General features: G+C 33.5%; 5 protein-coding genes across 5 annotated transcripts; 2 read left to right on the top strand and 3 right to left on the bottom strand.

Annotated features, from left to right (window-relative positions):
• Positions 1–2,093: 2,093 nt before the first annotated feature.
• Positions 2,094–3,549, bottom strand: LOC116339463 (proteasome subunit alpha type-3). Its single transcript, XM_031765353.1, has 6 exons — positions 3,413–3,549; positions 3,057–3,263; positions 2,950–2,986; positions 2,672–2,883; positions 2,475–2,587; positions 2,094–2,393 (listed from the first exon to the last, which is right to left on the bottom strand). Exons 1-6 carry the CDS (start codon positions 3,431–3,433, stop codon positions 2,222–2,224), a joined length of 762 nt encoding a protein of 253 aa, XP_031621213.1. The 5' UTR covers positions 3,434–3,549; the 3' UTR covers positions 2,094–2,221.
• Positions 3,550–4,108: 559 nt separating this feature from the next.
• On the top strand, positions 4,109–5,467 carry LOC116339777 (telomerase Cajal body protein 1 homolog). The gene is made up of 3 exons (XM_031765816.1): positions 4,109–4,386; positions 4,449–5,064; positions 5,132–5,467. Exons 1-3 carry the CDS (start codon positions 4,223–4,225, stop codon positions 5,327–5,329), a joined length of 978 nt encoding a protein of 325 aa, XP_031621676.1. The 5' UTR covers positions 4,109–4,222; the 3' UTR covers positions 5,330–5,467.
• On the bottom strand, positions 5,377–7,323 carry LOC116339776 (protein Red). Its single transcript, XM_031765815.1, has 3 exons — positions 7,092–7,323; positions 5,999–7,014; positions 5,377–5,929 (listed from the first exon to the last, which is right to left on the bottom strand). The coding sequence occupies exons 1-3, from the start codon at positions 7,217–7,219 to the stop codon at positions 5,502–5,504; spliced, it is 1,572 nt and encodes a 523-aa protein (XP_031621675.1). The 5' UTR covers positions 7,220–7,323; the 3' UTR covers positions 5,377–5,501.
• On the bottom strand, positions 7,268–8,932 carry LOC116339704 (sodium channel protein Nach-like). The gene is made up of 6 exons (XM_031765733.1): positions 8,741–8,932; positions 8,078–8,639; positions 7,882–7,993; positions 7,752–7,818; positions 7,535–7,677; positions 7,268–7,295 (listed from the first exon to the last, which is right to left on the bottom strand). The coding sequence occupies exons 1-6, from the start codon at positions 8,930–8,932 to the stop codon at positions 7,268–7,270; spliced, it is 1,104 nt and encodes a 367-aa protein (XP_031621593.1).
• Positions 8,933–11,827: 2,895 nt separating this feature from the next.
• On the top strand, positions 11,828–13,063 carry LOC116339412. The gene is made up of 2 exons (XM_031765270.1): positions 11,828–12,281; positions 12,401–13,063. Exons 1-2 carry the CDS (start codon positions 12,231–12,233, stop codon positions 12,650–12,652), a joined length of 303 nt encoding a protein of 100 aa, XP_031621130.1. The 5' UTR covers positions 11,828–12,230; the 3' UTR covers positions 12,653–13,063.
• Positions 13,064–13,568: the final 505 nt, after the last annotated feature.

The raw sequence follows: 13,568 nt of genomic DNA, 5'->3' as shown, positions 1-13,568 counted from the left end.
TGACAAACAAACAAAAATATCTCTATCAGCATCTCGGCAAAAAAAAAAACAGATACTTTTAATTCTGGAATTATTTGGAATATACTTGAAATTCATGTACATATGAAAAACATTAAACCCGTATTATTCTACTATTGTTGAATGAATAAAGTAAAAAAAATGAGCACAAAAAATAAAAATGTTTGCCAATTCACTAACCATTTTGTATAAGCCGATCTAACAAATAAAACAACAAGTGTCTCAACACAAGCGTATTAACTATTTAACTCCTTCACTGGATTTCGAATAAAGAACCTTCGCACCGTGAATAAATTTCAATGCACGAATCGCTTTAGCAAATGTTGTTATTCTTGTTTCTCAAGTTCAACGAATTGGAAACATAAAAAGCACCTTTTCGATTTTTTTTCTATGTCAAAAATCTAAAAATAGATTGAAACTATAATTTTAATGGGCCTACATTAAGATTGGTGTCAAATTTATGATCGAATCAATTACAAAGTCGCATGTGACAATTATTCCAGTCGCCCAGTTAAATCCAATTAGATCGGATAATGAGTGTTGGAATCGTGTTGAATCGATTTTACGGGCCGATAAGCTCAACATACATTAAAAATGACAAAAAAAGTCAACAAAAGTTAACATGTATTTGAAATACTTAGCGAGTGTCAATCTTATCGTAAGCATTTATAATTGAATCGGTCGTTGAAATTTTCCGTACGTGCAGTTGTAGTTGCCAACACTGTTACCTTATTGACATATGATTCGAAAGTTGATTAACATATATAGCGAAGGGAAGGGAGTAACGTAATGTCAAAAGCGAATTATGATTGAAAGGAAATTCAACGTTTGTTTAAAAATTATCTTTTCAATTGTAACTTGAAACTGAATAACAACTAAATAAATCACAACTTCTTGATCAGAGTCAAGATAATAATTAAAGAGATAAACAAATAATAATGAAGAGGTAGCGACTTTTGTACGCCTTGTTACTTTGGAAGTTGATTTTACACTAAAATCCATGTGGTGATATTTGCCCCATGTCGTGTTCGACTACGCATTTGCGACGTATCAAAAGAAATATCACACAGTAGTCTCGCGTTGATTCTCTATTGGTATGAGACAAAAACATCGCGTTTCTTTTTGGAATGAATATAAGAGAGAAGAAAGATCGACGACAAAACGAAAACAAACAAATATGTGGAGAGATAGGGGCAGGACCGGCTCGTGCTCATTCATCATAAAATTCTTTTTTATAGTAAGGCGAAAACGAATTTATAATCGAGATGAATTTTAAATACACCTCAATGAAAAGCGATTGTTTTATGTCGTGATTATAAACGGAGGCACGATCATAGCTTGAAGATATCATCAACTAATCACAACAAATTAATACTGCATTTAAATTAATGAGACTAATTATCTCCTTGCTTTTAATAATACTATTCGAAAATCTCATAAAATTTATTAATTTCGAACCACAACAATTTTGTGTTCCTTTTTATCGGAAATTTGGGCTGACCGCCAAGTCAGTGATATTTGGCAAAACCGCATTTAAGACCACGAAATATCAAGAAGTGACGAGAAACCAAACCAGCAATTTTATGGTGTCTTGATTTAGTCTATCAGTCAAATTTTATCTCCGTTTTTAAAGGTATCATTTGATGTGAATCTTCTGATCATTTTCTAAAGTCAACATTATATAATCTCTCGTCGTATGACACTGAATTTATTTTAGATAAATAAGAATTTTTTCAAAATAAAATCAATACTATTACCGCTTTGCTTGCAGCAGTTCGAACGGTGAGTTGAAGGTATGGTGTTGTTTTCAATTGACCACCAGCCACACGTTGGACAGTTTGAAATGCCATCTTTTTGTATCGTTTTTAAGCAAAACTTGTTCTCTATTACTCTCAACCAAATTGCTCACACTAGAAGTACGATTTGTTTTTGCCGTGCAATTGTTGTTGTTGTTCGTATATCAAACTTTCAAGAAATGTTTTTAATATTTGAGGTTAGAAAATGACAGCCAATTTTCTTCGAGTGAACATACTCTACGATGCGTAGAATGACTCAGATTCATTAATAAAATGCAATTTTATAAATTTATTAATATTTTTTTTATTAATATTTTTCACCAAAAAGCGAGAGAAAGTGTTTAATCGTACAAAGAATATGAATTCATTAAGAAAATTGAATGGTTGTTCGATGAACGATGCGGCATTTAAATTTCATTATCACTGTCATCGTCGTGTTTCGATTCGATACCGGCCAAATATGCCTTGTTATACCATTCAGCTGGAACCAGTTGATGGACATTATTTGATAAATCACACACCCAACTCAATTCCATTTTGAATAATTTATCTTTAAGCTCATCGTGCACTTGGTAAATACTGAAAACAGAGCAAATAAACAGCAAAAATCCGGTTAAAAGAATTTCAATCTTTAAAAATTGAAAAATTGTGAATGCTTACATTTTACCGGCCTCGGTGATGAGCTGTTCAATATCCATATCTTGCAATTTCAATTTTTCAATTTCTGTTTTGGCCGCTTGTTTCGCTTTACCAGTGGCACAACCGTAATAACCCTGCTCGTTTGGATATATTTCGAATTATAAAATGTATAAAGTAAATTGCTGCCATATTCTAATCAAATAATACAAATCTCTTACGTATGATGTTCCGGATGGTTCAATCATGTACATTTCTGGTCCATTGTGTGGATCATTCGATGCCAAAATGCAGCTGACACCAAACGGACGAACCGCACTGTAGAGTGTATAGGCATGAATGAAATTTGCCAGACGATCATTGAGCACTTTCAATGGAATTGGCCGTTTGAACTGTTGTCTATAGCTTGTAGCTTCTTCACGGGCCGTTTTCACTACGAAGTAAATAAACGGTGTTAGATTAACACAAAAACAAACTTTAATCCCAAATTTATACTTACCAATAGTTCTGCCATCGGCCAAAAGACCAGCCAATGCCTAAAGAAATCAAATGACATGGATTTAGAATACCACAAATGATGAGATTCATTTAAAATCAAACACTTACGATTCCGATGTGCTTGTCAATGGAATAAATACGAGCACCAGCGTCCTCTTCGTACAATGGGCTACGCACAATCTTTTCAACAGCTAAAACTACACCATTTTTGCCACGCAATCCAATTACCGTTCCACTTTGTTCAATGGCTTTGCCAGCATAATCAATTTGAAAGACTCGACCGTCCGGCGAGAATTGAGATGCAGACAAATCATACTGCAATTAAAATGAACACATCAATATACCGCCGAACAATTATAACTTGTCATTCAATGTATGACGTCTAACATGGTTTTCGTTTAAATAAAACAAAAATCCACAATTTATTTCACATTCTTCAGGTAAATTCAATGATTTTTACTCACCCCAGTACCAATTGAACTCATTTTTTCAAATTAAATTTGATGGATTTTACTAAAGAATGAAATTTAATGTTTTTCAAAACCAAGCAGTTGAATGATCAAGCAAAAATTGGTAAAGCTTTTGTTTTTATTAGGTTATGTGACAAATGTTGTTTCATGAATACGCTTCAGAATGTGTCAGATTTTTTTTGATGTTGGTCACACTGTCAACATCAACACCACCAATTCAACTACAGTGTTTTGACACTTTGCGTTTTTGCATTTTCACTTTAACCGGCACAGTTTTGAAAGACGATTTTTTTCAACAGTATAAAGATAATTGGGTAGGATTTTTGAATGGTAAAATGGAAATCGATGAAATAGTTGCGAATAAAATCGAAACCAAATTATTGGATGAAGTATCAGGTCCGATAATTGAGTGTAATACACATTTACAGTGTACTCCTCCGTTAAAAACTGCGGAGACTGAAACCGATGATGGTAAAGCACAAGTAGAAGAAGTATTAACAGTTGCCGATAATCGGCTTGTTGGTGCATTGGGAGAGATGTGCATCGACACTGACTATACGCCAAGTGAGGAAAAAAATGAAATGGAATTCACACCGATTGAAGATAAACAGCCTCAAAAGTATGAAGACGTCATGGAATGTGCAGTGAATAAATTGCAACCCATTGATTTTTTTCATCGAAAAAAATGTGGTCGAGCTGGCTCGATGCGCATGGAGAGGAAGTTCAAAGAATCAACGTTATCTGAAAGGATGTCTTTGGTCACCTGATGGCACATGTCTGTTAACAACTGTCAATGGTGATGGGATGCATGTCTTTGAAACGCCACGCGATTTATACGAAGCGGAATCAATTTCACCTGAACGACCGCTAAATTGTTTAGAAAGTGTTGTTCATGTCAACGAAGGTGGAATTGTCTATGACTACTGCTGGTTTCCGCTTATGAATAGCAATGATGCAGCCACTTGTTGGTAATTTTTAATTCGTTACAACTAAATTCAAAACTAATTTTCTTTTCTAATTTTCGAAATAGTTGGTTAGCAACACGTCAAAATGAGCCAATTCAACTTTGGGATGCATATTATGGTGATTTGCGATGCTCATACCGAGGATATAATGCGGTCGACGAAGTAGAATCAGCGTTAAGTGTTACATTTTCCCATGATGGATCTGAAGTGATTGGTGGCTATAAGAAAACGTTGAAAATATTCAAAACAAATGTACCGGGTCGTGATTATGAATCGATTCCAATTTCATCTCCAGCCTCAGCCATTGCATGCAATTCAGAAGACAATGTCGTTGCGGTTGGTTCGTGGTCGAGTAGTATCACATTATTAGATATAAGAGAACCGAAATATGGTGATATTTGTCAGATAAATCAACATCGTGGTGGCATAACTTATTTACGATTTTTACACGGCAGAAATCAATTGATTAGTGGTGCACGCAAAGATAATCAATTGATGCTTTGGGATTTACGTCACATCGCAGAACCAGTGCAAACTGCACAATTCACACGATTGGTTAATACAAATCAGAGAATTTATTTTGATATTAGTTCGGACACAAATTGGCTTATGTCTGGCGACACATCTGGTATCATTCATGCTTGGAATTTAAACGATTTATCGGCTGTTCAAGAACAAACGGTAAGCACAATCAAATCTGTTTGACAAGCTGACAATTTAACTGGAATTCTCTTTTTTTTGTTTTCAGTATTCAGTTCATCGTGATTGTTGTAATGGTGTTTCATTGCATCCAACCAAAGCGATTCTGGCGACATCATCTGGTCAACATCATTTTGAATTGAGCGATATGAATGATGTTGATAACAATAATGAAGGCCGTATTAAAATGCCAAGAGAAAATTCATTAATTCTTTGGTGGTGTGGTAAAACACAGGTCACAGTTTGAAAATATTTGTAAACATAGTACAAAACACAATTTTTCTATTAAGCCTTTCGGGAAAAATGTTTATTTCAAATGAATTTTAATTTTTTTTTTTAAATAAAAAACCACACGAATGTGCATGTTAAATCGGCTAAAATAAAATCTACGAATATGATTGTTTTTAATTGTAAAATGGTTAGTATTTTGGAACTTTGTATTCTGGCTCGTCATCTCTTGAGCTGCCTCCTTCCTTATTTTTCCGTTTGTGAATAATACTTTGAATTTTTTGCCATTCACGATCCAATTCGGCCTTTTCATTTTTCTCTGTCTTATTTTTGCGAGTCTTGCGACCATCTTGCATCTTAACGCCATATTGAAATGCGGCTTTTGGTAGCGCTTCTTTTGAACTCATATAGTCCGAGTATTCCTCTTGTGTATCGAAATCCCAACGACCAATCGGCCCTTTTTTATTGCCCAGATCCATTTTTGTGTAATCGACTTCATCATCGGAGTCATCAATAGCGTCATTCATTTCTTGTAAACCAGGATAGCACTCGGCATAACCTTCCACTTGCGTGGATAGCTTTGAGATGAGATTTGAATTGATTTTCGGTGGTGGTGGCACTAAAACAAAACAGAATATACTTTAGCCTTTGACTTTTGTTACTGGAATGGATAAATGCACCAAATTACCTGTGATACCGCCAGCTTCACGCTCCTCTTGTTCACTAGATTTGTCAAAGTAATTTCGATTTCGGTGTTTGCTCGATGAGGCGCCATCATCTCGCCGTGATGGTCGATATTCATCTATATCATCATAAATCGATAAATCGTTCGATTTTTTACTGCTTTTATTATCACGGCTCGAACGATTTCGTTCATTATCCGGTGCTTCCGCCTGATCTTCATCTTGCAGCAATGGCTTATCTTTGTCACGACGTTTGTTTTTCTTTCCCTTTCCACCTTGACGCAAATACAATAGAATTTGTGCCAATTTATTGATAACAATATCGTTTGTAGTCAATGTATGTAAGTCTTCTTCGTTCTGCGGCACATCAGCCTTCGATCGAATTAATGTAGTTGGAATATCGGATTCGACTTCGTCAACTGTTTCGGTGACATCATACGAATATGCCATTCTTCCCGGTGCATAAAGTTCATTGCGTTCAACATTACGAGATCGATAAAATTGAATTGTATTGAAGATATTTCGCCCCATTATAGTTCGATGTTCTGGCTCCTCTTTGCCACTACGTTCACCATCTTTTATTTCATTTTCTTTTTGTTCGGCCATTTCTGCCAGTTTCTCCATTTCAAATTCTTGCTCTTTTTCTTTCTCAATAATTTCACTGCGCACTTTGTGCAACAAAGCATAATCTAACCCTTTGACTAAATGCGTATGCTCCATATCTCCTCCCAAGAATTTTGACTCTTGAATTAATTGACGACGACGTTCGGCTGCATCAAGGCCTGATTTTGAATCGGGCGCTACAGCACGATATGCGTTTGCACCAGTTGTCGGATCAATTGGTTGATAATCTTGAGTGGAGCCATCACGACGCTCACGGGCACGATCGCGGTATTTTTCAGCCAATTCTTGTAGTTTTGTATCCTCTTGCTTCTTTAATTGGGCATAGAAATTCTTCTTTTTTCGACGGGCCTCGTGTCTCTCGGATGGTGGTGGCATATCAAGTTTGATAACACCGCTCCTAAATATGGTAACGATTGATTAAAATCAAAGTGTTTGAAACAAAAAATGTTGTTTGAATAGAACGATTATACTTACGATGACTTTGCCATCGCCTCACGAATCGAGCCTGGTGCATGGCTCGATGATGACGAAGATCGTGGCGTCATGAGCAACTTACGAAAATCGTCATTTGTTAGCCGTGACGGCGTTTGTGGCTCTTCCATTTTTGCTTGCTAATAATTTCAAACTTTGAGGAAAAAAATGAAACAAATTCACACTACGATGTCGTGTTTTCGTATACTATTTTACTCAATGAATGGATTTATTTTGACATTTGTTACATCTGTCATGTGTGATAAAAGTTTCAAACACTGGCGCTGCAGTCGATGTACGAAGCAACGAGCGTATTTGAAAATATTGAATATTTTAAATTTAAGCAAGAAAATGCTAAACTTTATTCTTTCATTTCTGAATAATTAAATTACTTTTTTCGATGAAATTTGTATTTTGTTGACTTGGTATTTTTTTTCTTCAAGTACAATTGAATGGGTTTGTAAATACAATAATAGATAACTTCAAATACTGATATGACGCTGATTCCCAGTGTTAAATTCAAAATTCCGCCGAGGTTAGAAATCAAATCAAGCCAAGTAATAACCAATATCCATTTGAGCACTTTGACCTTTTGATCATCAAAATTATAAGAAAAGCCAAAATTATTTCATTTTTCTTGTAAAATATTGGTAAAACAAATACATTATGAACTCCATAGAAAATATGCGCCGAGAAAATGTGCGATGCATTACTTTGTGTAATATTTTTACTAAAATGAACAAATAAAATTTAATTAAATCAAACATATTCGGATTTTGATCAAATGAAATACTATAGCGTCATGACTGTTGCGTGACTCTGAAGCATTGTCTGCGAAGTGGTTAACCGATAAAATAGATCATGGCATGACGGAAAACAGTCAGATGAAATGTGATTCCAAAAAGCTAAATGTGGGATACATATTTTTGTTCAGTTTAAAATGCTGTAATTTTCACTCTAAATGCACCCGAAAAACAGTTGCATTATACCTGAATCATATTTGAAACAACGAATGTCTTGAATTGTACAATTTTCCGTGGTATTTTCTGCGTTGTCAAATTGAGGTAAGAAATATGGATGACATCCACACTCGTTCCGAATTGCCATCCCAAATTCCATATTTTGACATCGTGACTGTTGGAAGAGTGTTAGGTTTCTATCTTGTGGTAAAAAACATCGCCTGGACTCAAATGGTAAGCTCAAAAAGTGTTGGGATGGAATGTTAAATTGTGGACGAACGCGAATGAAATTATCATAGCCCGGCAGAAGTGATATAATTGATGTTGATTTTGTCAAGTATTCAGCGACATTATGAACAAATGTGTTAAAACCAGATTTTGTGACCATTTTACCATCGAGAATTATGCTTACTCCACTATGTTTTCCCCAATCATTTGAAACAACCGATTGTGACAAATCATTTGGGTTAAAATTAAATGTACAACACACTCCATAAATACTACGTATATTTCGCCACTCGGTGCAATTATTCAATGAACATTCAAATACGTTCATCCCAAAGCGGTATCGTTTTAAATAATCTTCGCAGCCCTGTTATTTTGCGAATAAAATTATTTTTTTTTTAATTATACTTTACAGAAAATGCTAAACAAATAATAATGTAATCTTCTTTTCCACGACAGTTTTCTCACCAAACCAATTTCGGCCATAATTTCTGGTACTGTAAGGTTATTTGCCTTTAGAATTTCGTCAACAATATCAATAATGTCATTTTCATACAAATCCCCGTTGGCAAAACCCTGTGAAAACCCTTTCAGAATGCCTATGGCGGATTCAACACGATGTTTTGTATAATTTTTTGGAATGATTCTATTGATGAACATAATTGATATAAATGTTAAAAATCGCTTAAGTTCTGAATTTATTAGTATTTTTTGAAAAAATATTTACGCTCTTTTCAAAAAATTGCGAACTTTTATCGGTGATACGGGATCGTTTGGACACACTGTGATCGCTGGAAATGGAATTGAAGCAAGTGATTGTGGCGGCGAGTGCGAGATTAATGTGGGATTTTCAAAAAAATTCTTTGCAAGTAAATGAATTAAAATGCCAGCTAGCGCAAGAAAGGATAATGGCACTAGAATCCAAAACAATCTACAACTAATAACATTTCAAGGTTAATTTTCATTTTCTCATTTGGAAATACAAAAAATATCACTTTGATTTACCAAAAATTCATTCTTGTACTTTTCCTTAGATAGTAAAAACCGTTTATTTTCGTCATATCAGCAAATGAATAGAAACACTGCTTGAAAAAAGATTCATTGTTTTCTGTCTTAATATTCATTCTACTCATGTAGGTAATTCGTTTGACTTTGAACTGAGCCTTTCTCTTTCGTTTCAAAAATTTAAAATTCACCATTTTGGATGGAACACAAGTGCTCAAACTTGTCCGGTCAACAGCTTAAAGTAGATCCACTAGATTTGAACTGAAAACCTCTTCTAATTTCATCCAATATTCCAATGTCGGCAAACGAAAATGACTTTTTCAACGGAATTATTCCTATATGTTTTTCTAAATTGCAATCGATTATTTCTGATTCGAAATAGTTTTGGTCATAATGATTTTTATGAGCCTCATACTCGTTAATTGACTTCATATTCGTTAATTCTTCTAATATACACATCAGAGGCATCAGATGGTGAACATTGACATAAATTGACATTATTTTGGCAATTATTATAATGGATATATTAATAGCGAATACCAGTTCAATGAATTTCAAAGGTGTTTTGAAAAGAGACATGCCATCACAAATATGAATATTAATAATATTTTGAAAGCACTAAGGTAAATCGACTTAAAAAAACATTTTTTTGTTGTTTGTTTATGAATTTTGGCGACGATGAATACTTCTAGTTAAATTATTACCTTGCATTTTTTCTATAGTTTATTTGAACTTGGTCAATTGTTTGAAAAACTTTGCGTATAACATAAAATAAAGTAATTGTGCATAAATATGGGTCACTGGTACGATTTAGTATATGTATAATTCTTTGGGCACTTAACATTGTTAGCGCAGAAATACGTTGGTCCGTGTCGTCGATACTATTCGCAAAAATGCATATTAACTTCAAGAAATTGTTCGCTTTCGGCCTATTCTTTCTACTAGTAAGTGTTTTTTTGCCACAAAGTTTTGTTTTAAGGTTTTTATATGCTGGTAGTTAGTAGAAAATAACTTATATGATGAAAGTTAGTGTGCAATTGCTAAAAGTTTTCAATTTGTTTCAAAATGTGAAGAATAAAGTTTTCTTATGTGATGTTATAAATTGCAAAGTTTTTGCTACAATGCAGACGATTTACGATCAATTTTATGGGTTTAGTTTAAAAAAGAGAATTTTAGATGTATTTTTAAGCATTTTTAGAAGACAGTGTTGTTGGTCGTATTTTTTTATTTATGCAACTATGCGTATGTCAAAGGGTTGCCTTTAACTTAAAAAAATGCATGTGATTTCCTTTCCAGCCATTGATTGCTTATTCGCATCCTGTCAATGACGATTCGATCTTCGACGATTTCCTTCCAAATGATAGAGAGAATGGTCATTTTTCGTCGATGGAAATGCCAGCTAGTAGACCACGCAACAATAAGCGAGAAGCTCGACCAATTTACAATTTGATCCTTGATATTTTGGACACATTTTATACATCATCAAAGGTAACCATAATAATAATAATTTGATAATAAAATCATGCTGAATGAATATCTTCTTCTTTTTAAATAGGCCGATCTGAAGCGTTCCCAGATGAAAGGCAGCCGATACACTAAATAGCAAATGGTGGGACAGAGTAATCCTTACGTTTCGGAAAAACCCAAATGCAAAAAAAAAACTGAAAAAAGCAAAAAACAGTTTTGTACACTTGAATGTTACTCATGATTGAATTATATAAATTATCAATAGTTCTCGAATAAAGATGATTAATAATTAATAAAGTTACTTTTAATTTCTGATACACAAGTGAAATTCCTCCATTTCATCATCTTTTGTAGTAATCTTTATTGCTATGTTATCATCATGGCTTGGAACATTGTTTTCCTTTTATAAAGAACGACATTTTATTTAAACAAATATGATACAATTGAAATGTAATTCTTATTAAAAAAAACTGAATCGCTAAAAAAATAAACTTCTGTCTCTGACTTCAGATTGGGTCCTCTCTTTATGTATTAAAAATGTGTACAGATTTTGATAACAAACTTATAGAGTGGATAATCCTCCGTCAAAGTAAGCTTTAATCGAAGTCAGTTGACCGTAGATTGTAAACGAATTCAGAATACGTGTAAAATTTAGAAAAATGACAATGCTGAAAATATTATTAATGGCTTTGATTGTTTGTTTTTTGGTGCATTCAAGTGAATTTATTTTTTTTGTTTTAAATATTTGGCATTCAGATTGACATTCATTAAAGTTTATGCAGCCGTGATTTATGTTTATCGATCAAATTTGTTGTATTTTGGTTTTTACGTTTATCACCTTTATTTCAGCTGTCGTTTAGTTGATGCTTTCTTTACCGAATGTTCCGAACTCGAATGTGATATAAAAGAGGGACATTTTCGGCAATTAGGATATTTTGATTGACAACACCACAACGTTAATCTGTGTAAATTGATATTTTCGAAAAATGGATAGGCTATCTACGAAGCACTTCATTCAAAAACCAAAGCAACAATTTAAAATATAATAGCATTATTTATAATATTAAAATATTAACGCCACAATATAGATAATAGAATAAAAATTCATACATGGCATGATTTTAAACAGTTGGTTTGTGTAGAGTTCATGAACTATTTTGATCAAAAGGTCGTTTTTATGTGTTATTTGTGAAACGCTTATAAAACTGCATTCATACAAACATGCACATTTGATCCCATGACATGACATTTTTCATTGTAATTTTGTTGAACTTTTAGTGGCCAAAACCACACCCCCACAGCATCGTTTCAATTTTTCTAAAAATACTTCCAAATATGGGTCATTGTCATTATTTTCGCTGTATAAAGAATTTTTGCGAATTTTATATAAAACGTTGCACGCTTAACAGCATCTTCTGAATGTCGCTTTGGACAGAAAACAGAACATACGCATTTATTTATTTGCAAAAAAAAATTCGTGTTAAAAATGCAAATCAACATTGAAAATATTGTGCTGTTCAGCTGCTTTCTTTTAATCGTAAGTGTATTTACTACGCACAAAATTACACTAGAAAGAAGTAATAATTTAAAACGATATCCCTGACCGGGTCCGTCTGCATTTATTACTGATAAGAAAACTTCTATTTTATTTTGTAGCCAGTAAACGTTTGCAGCCTAACCGATAATTACGATGATCTATTACCCGTCAATAATGCCGAAACTGGAGATTTTCCATCAATTGGCTCATCTGAAACTGATACGCGAAGTGTTAAACGAGAAGCTCCAATGTTCAACGTTATAATGGATTTATTCGATACATTTTACATGGCTAAAAAAGTATATGGAAAACGTTCGAAATTGCGTCAAACGAGCATGCACAATGATCATGACGCCAGTTTCCTAAAGTAATTTACGCAATAGAATAAAGAAAAAATCGTGTTTTTAACGACTCTAAATAATAAACTTGCTTTCGAATCATTTTTCTGTCTGATTACGTCTAAGTCAATGAGAAAAAAGCAACACACTGAACAAAATTCTAATTGAAATACAATCACGCGCTAATTAATAATATGAATCAGACAGATTAAAGGCTTCATATTATTATTAGCCTTTGTACCTTAAACAGATGTGCTTACAAACGTATTTTTGTGTATGCGGAAAATAGATTCAGGGGACTTACATTTGAATTAAGTGTACAGACTTGAATAACATCACATCAATCCTACGTGACGTTTCTTTTGCGTTCGTCATATCCATTCAAAAACACTTTTTTTTATTGAAGTGTTCAGTGTTTGTTTTTTTTTGTTGTTTTAAAAATTTACATGCAATGAAGATTTTTTTAAATTCAAGGTCTCGATAATAAATTTTACAATTCTTATGACATTGTCTGTATTTGCATCAGTTGATCATCAATAGTGGTGAAGTGATTAGTTTCTCCCAAATGCCCTGAACGATAATATATTTTGTGACATTTGAAAGATTCATCATGTTTTCTTATTACTACCTTCGTAAACGTAAGTTTTATTATCATATATTTTACTTCAATTTCTGTGATTTTTTTCATTTCTTTTAAGAATAGCTTCGAAAATCGGTGTTTGGAAATTTGCTGGATAAATCAGCTTATATTGCATACATGCACTTGTCTCTGTGGATCACACGCAAACATTGGCTCACTTCAGCGGATATATCCAGCTAGTTTCCAAACACTGTCGAAAATTCATCAGATCCATTCAAAGAAATAAATAAAAAAAAAACGATTTAAAGATCGATTTAAAGATTTTTCCAGTTTTCATTATACAAATAAACTGTGAGAGAAATGCGTAAG

The sequence above is a fragment of the Contarinia nasturtii genome, unplaced genomic scaffold (genome assembly GCF_009176525.2).
Source record: "Contarinia nasturtii isolate CC-2019 unplaced genomic scaffold, AAFC_CNas_1.1 Cnas_scaffold_533, whole genome shotgun sequence".
Taxonomy (NCBI): domain Eukaryota; kingdom Metazoa; phylum Arthropoda; class Insecta; order Diptera; family Cecidomyiidae; genus Contarinia; species Contarinia nasturtii.
Note: the sequence above shows the minus strand (reverse complement) of the source record. Positions and strands in the feature narration are given on the sequence as shown.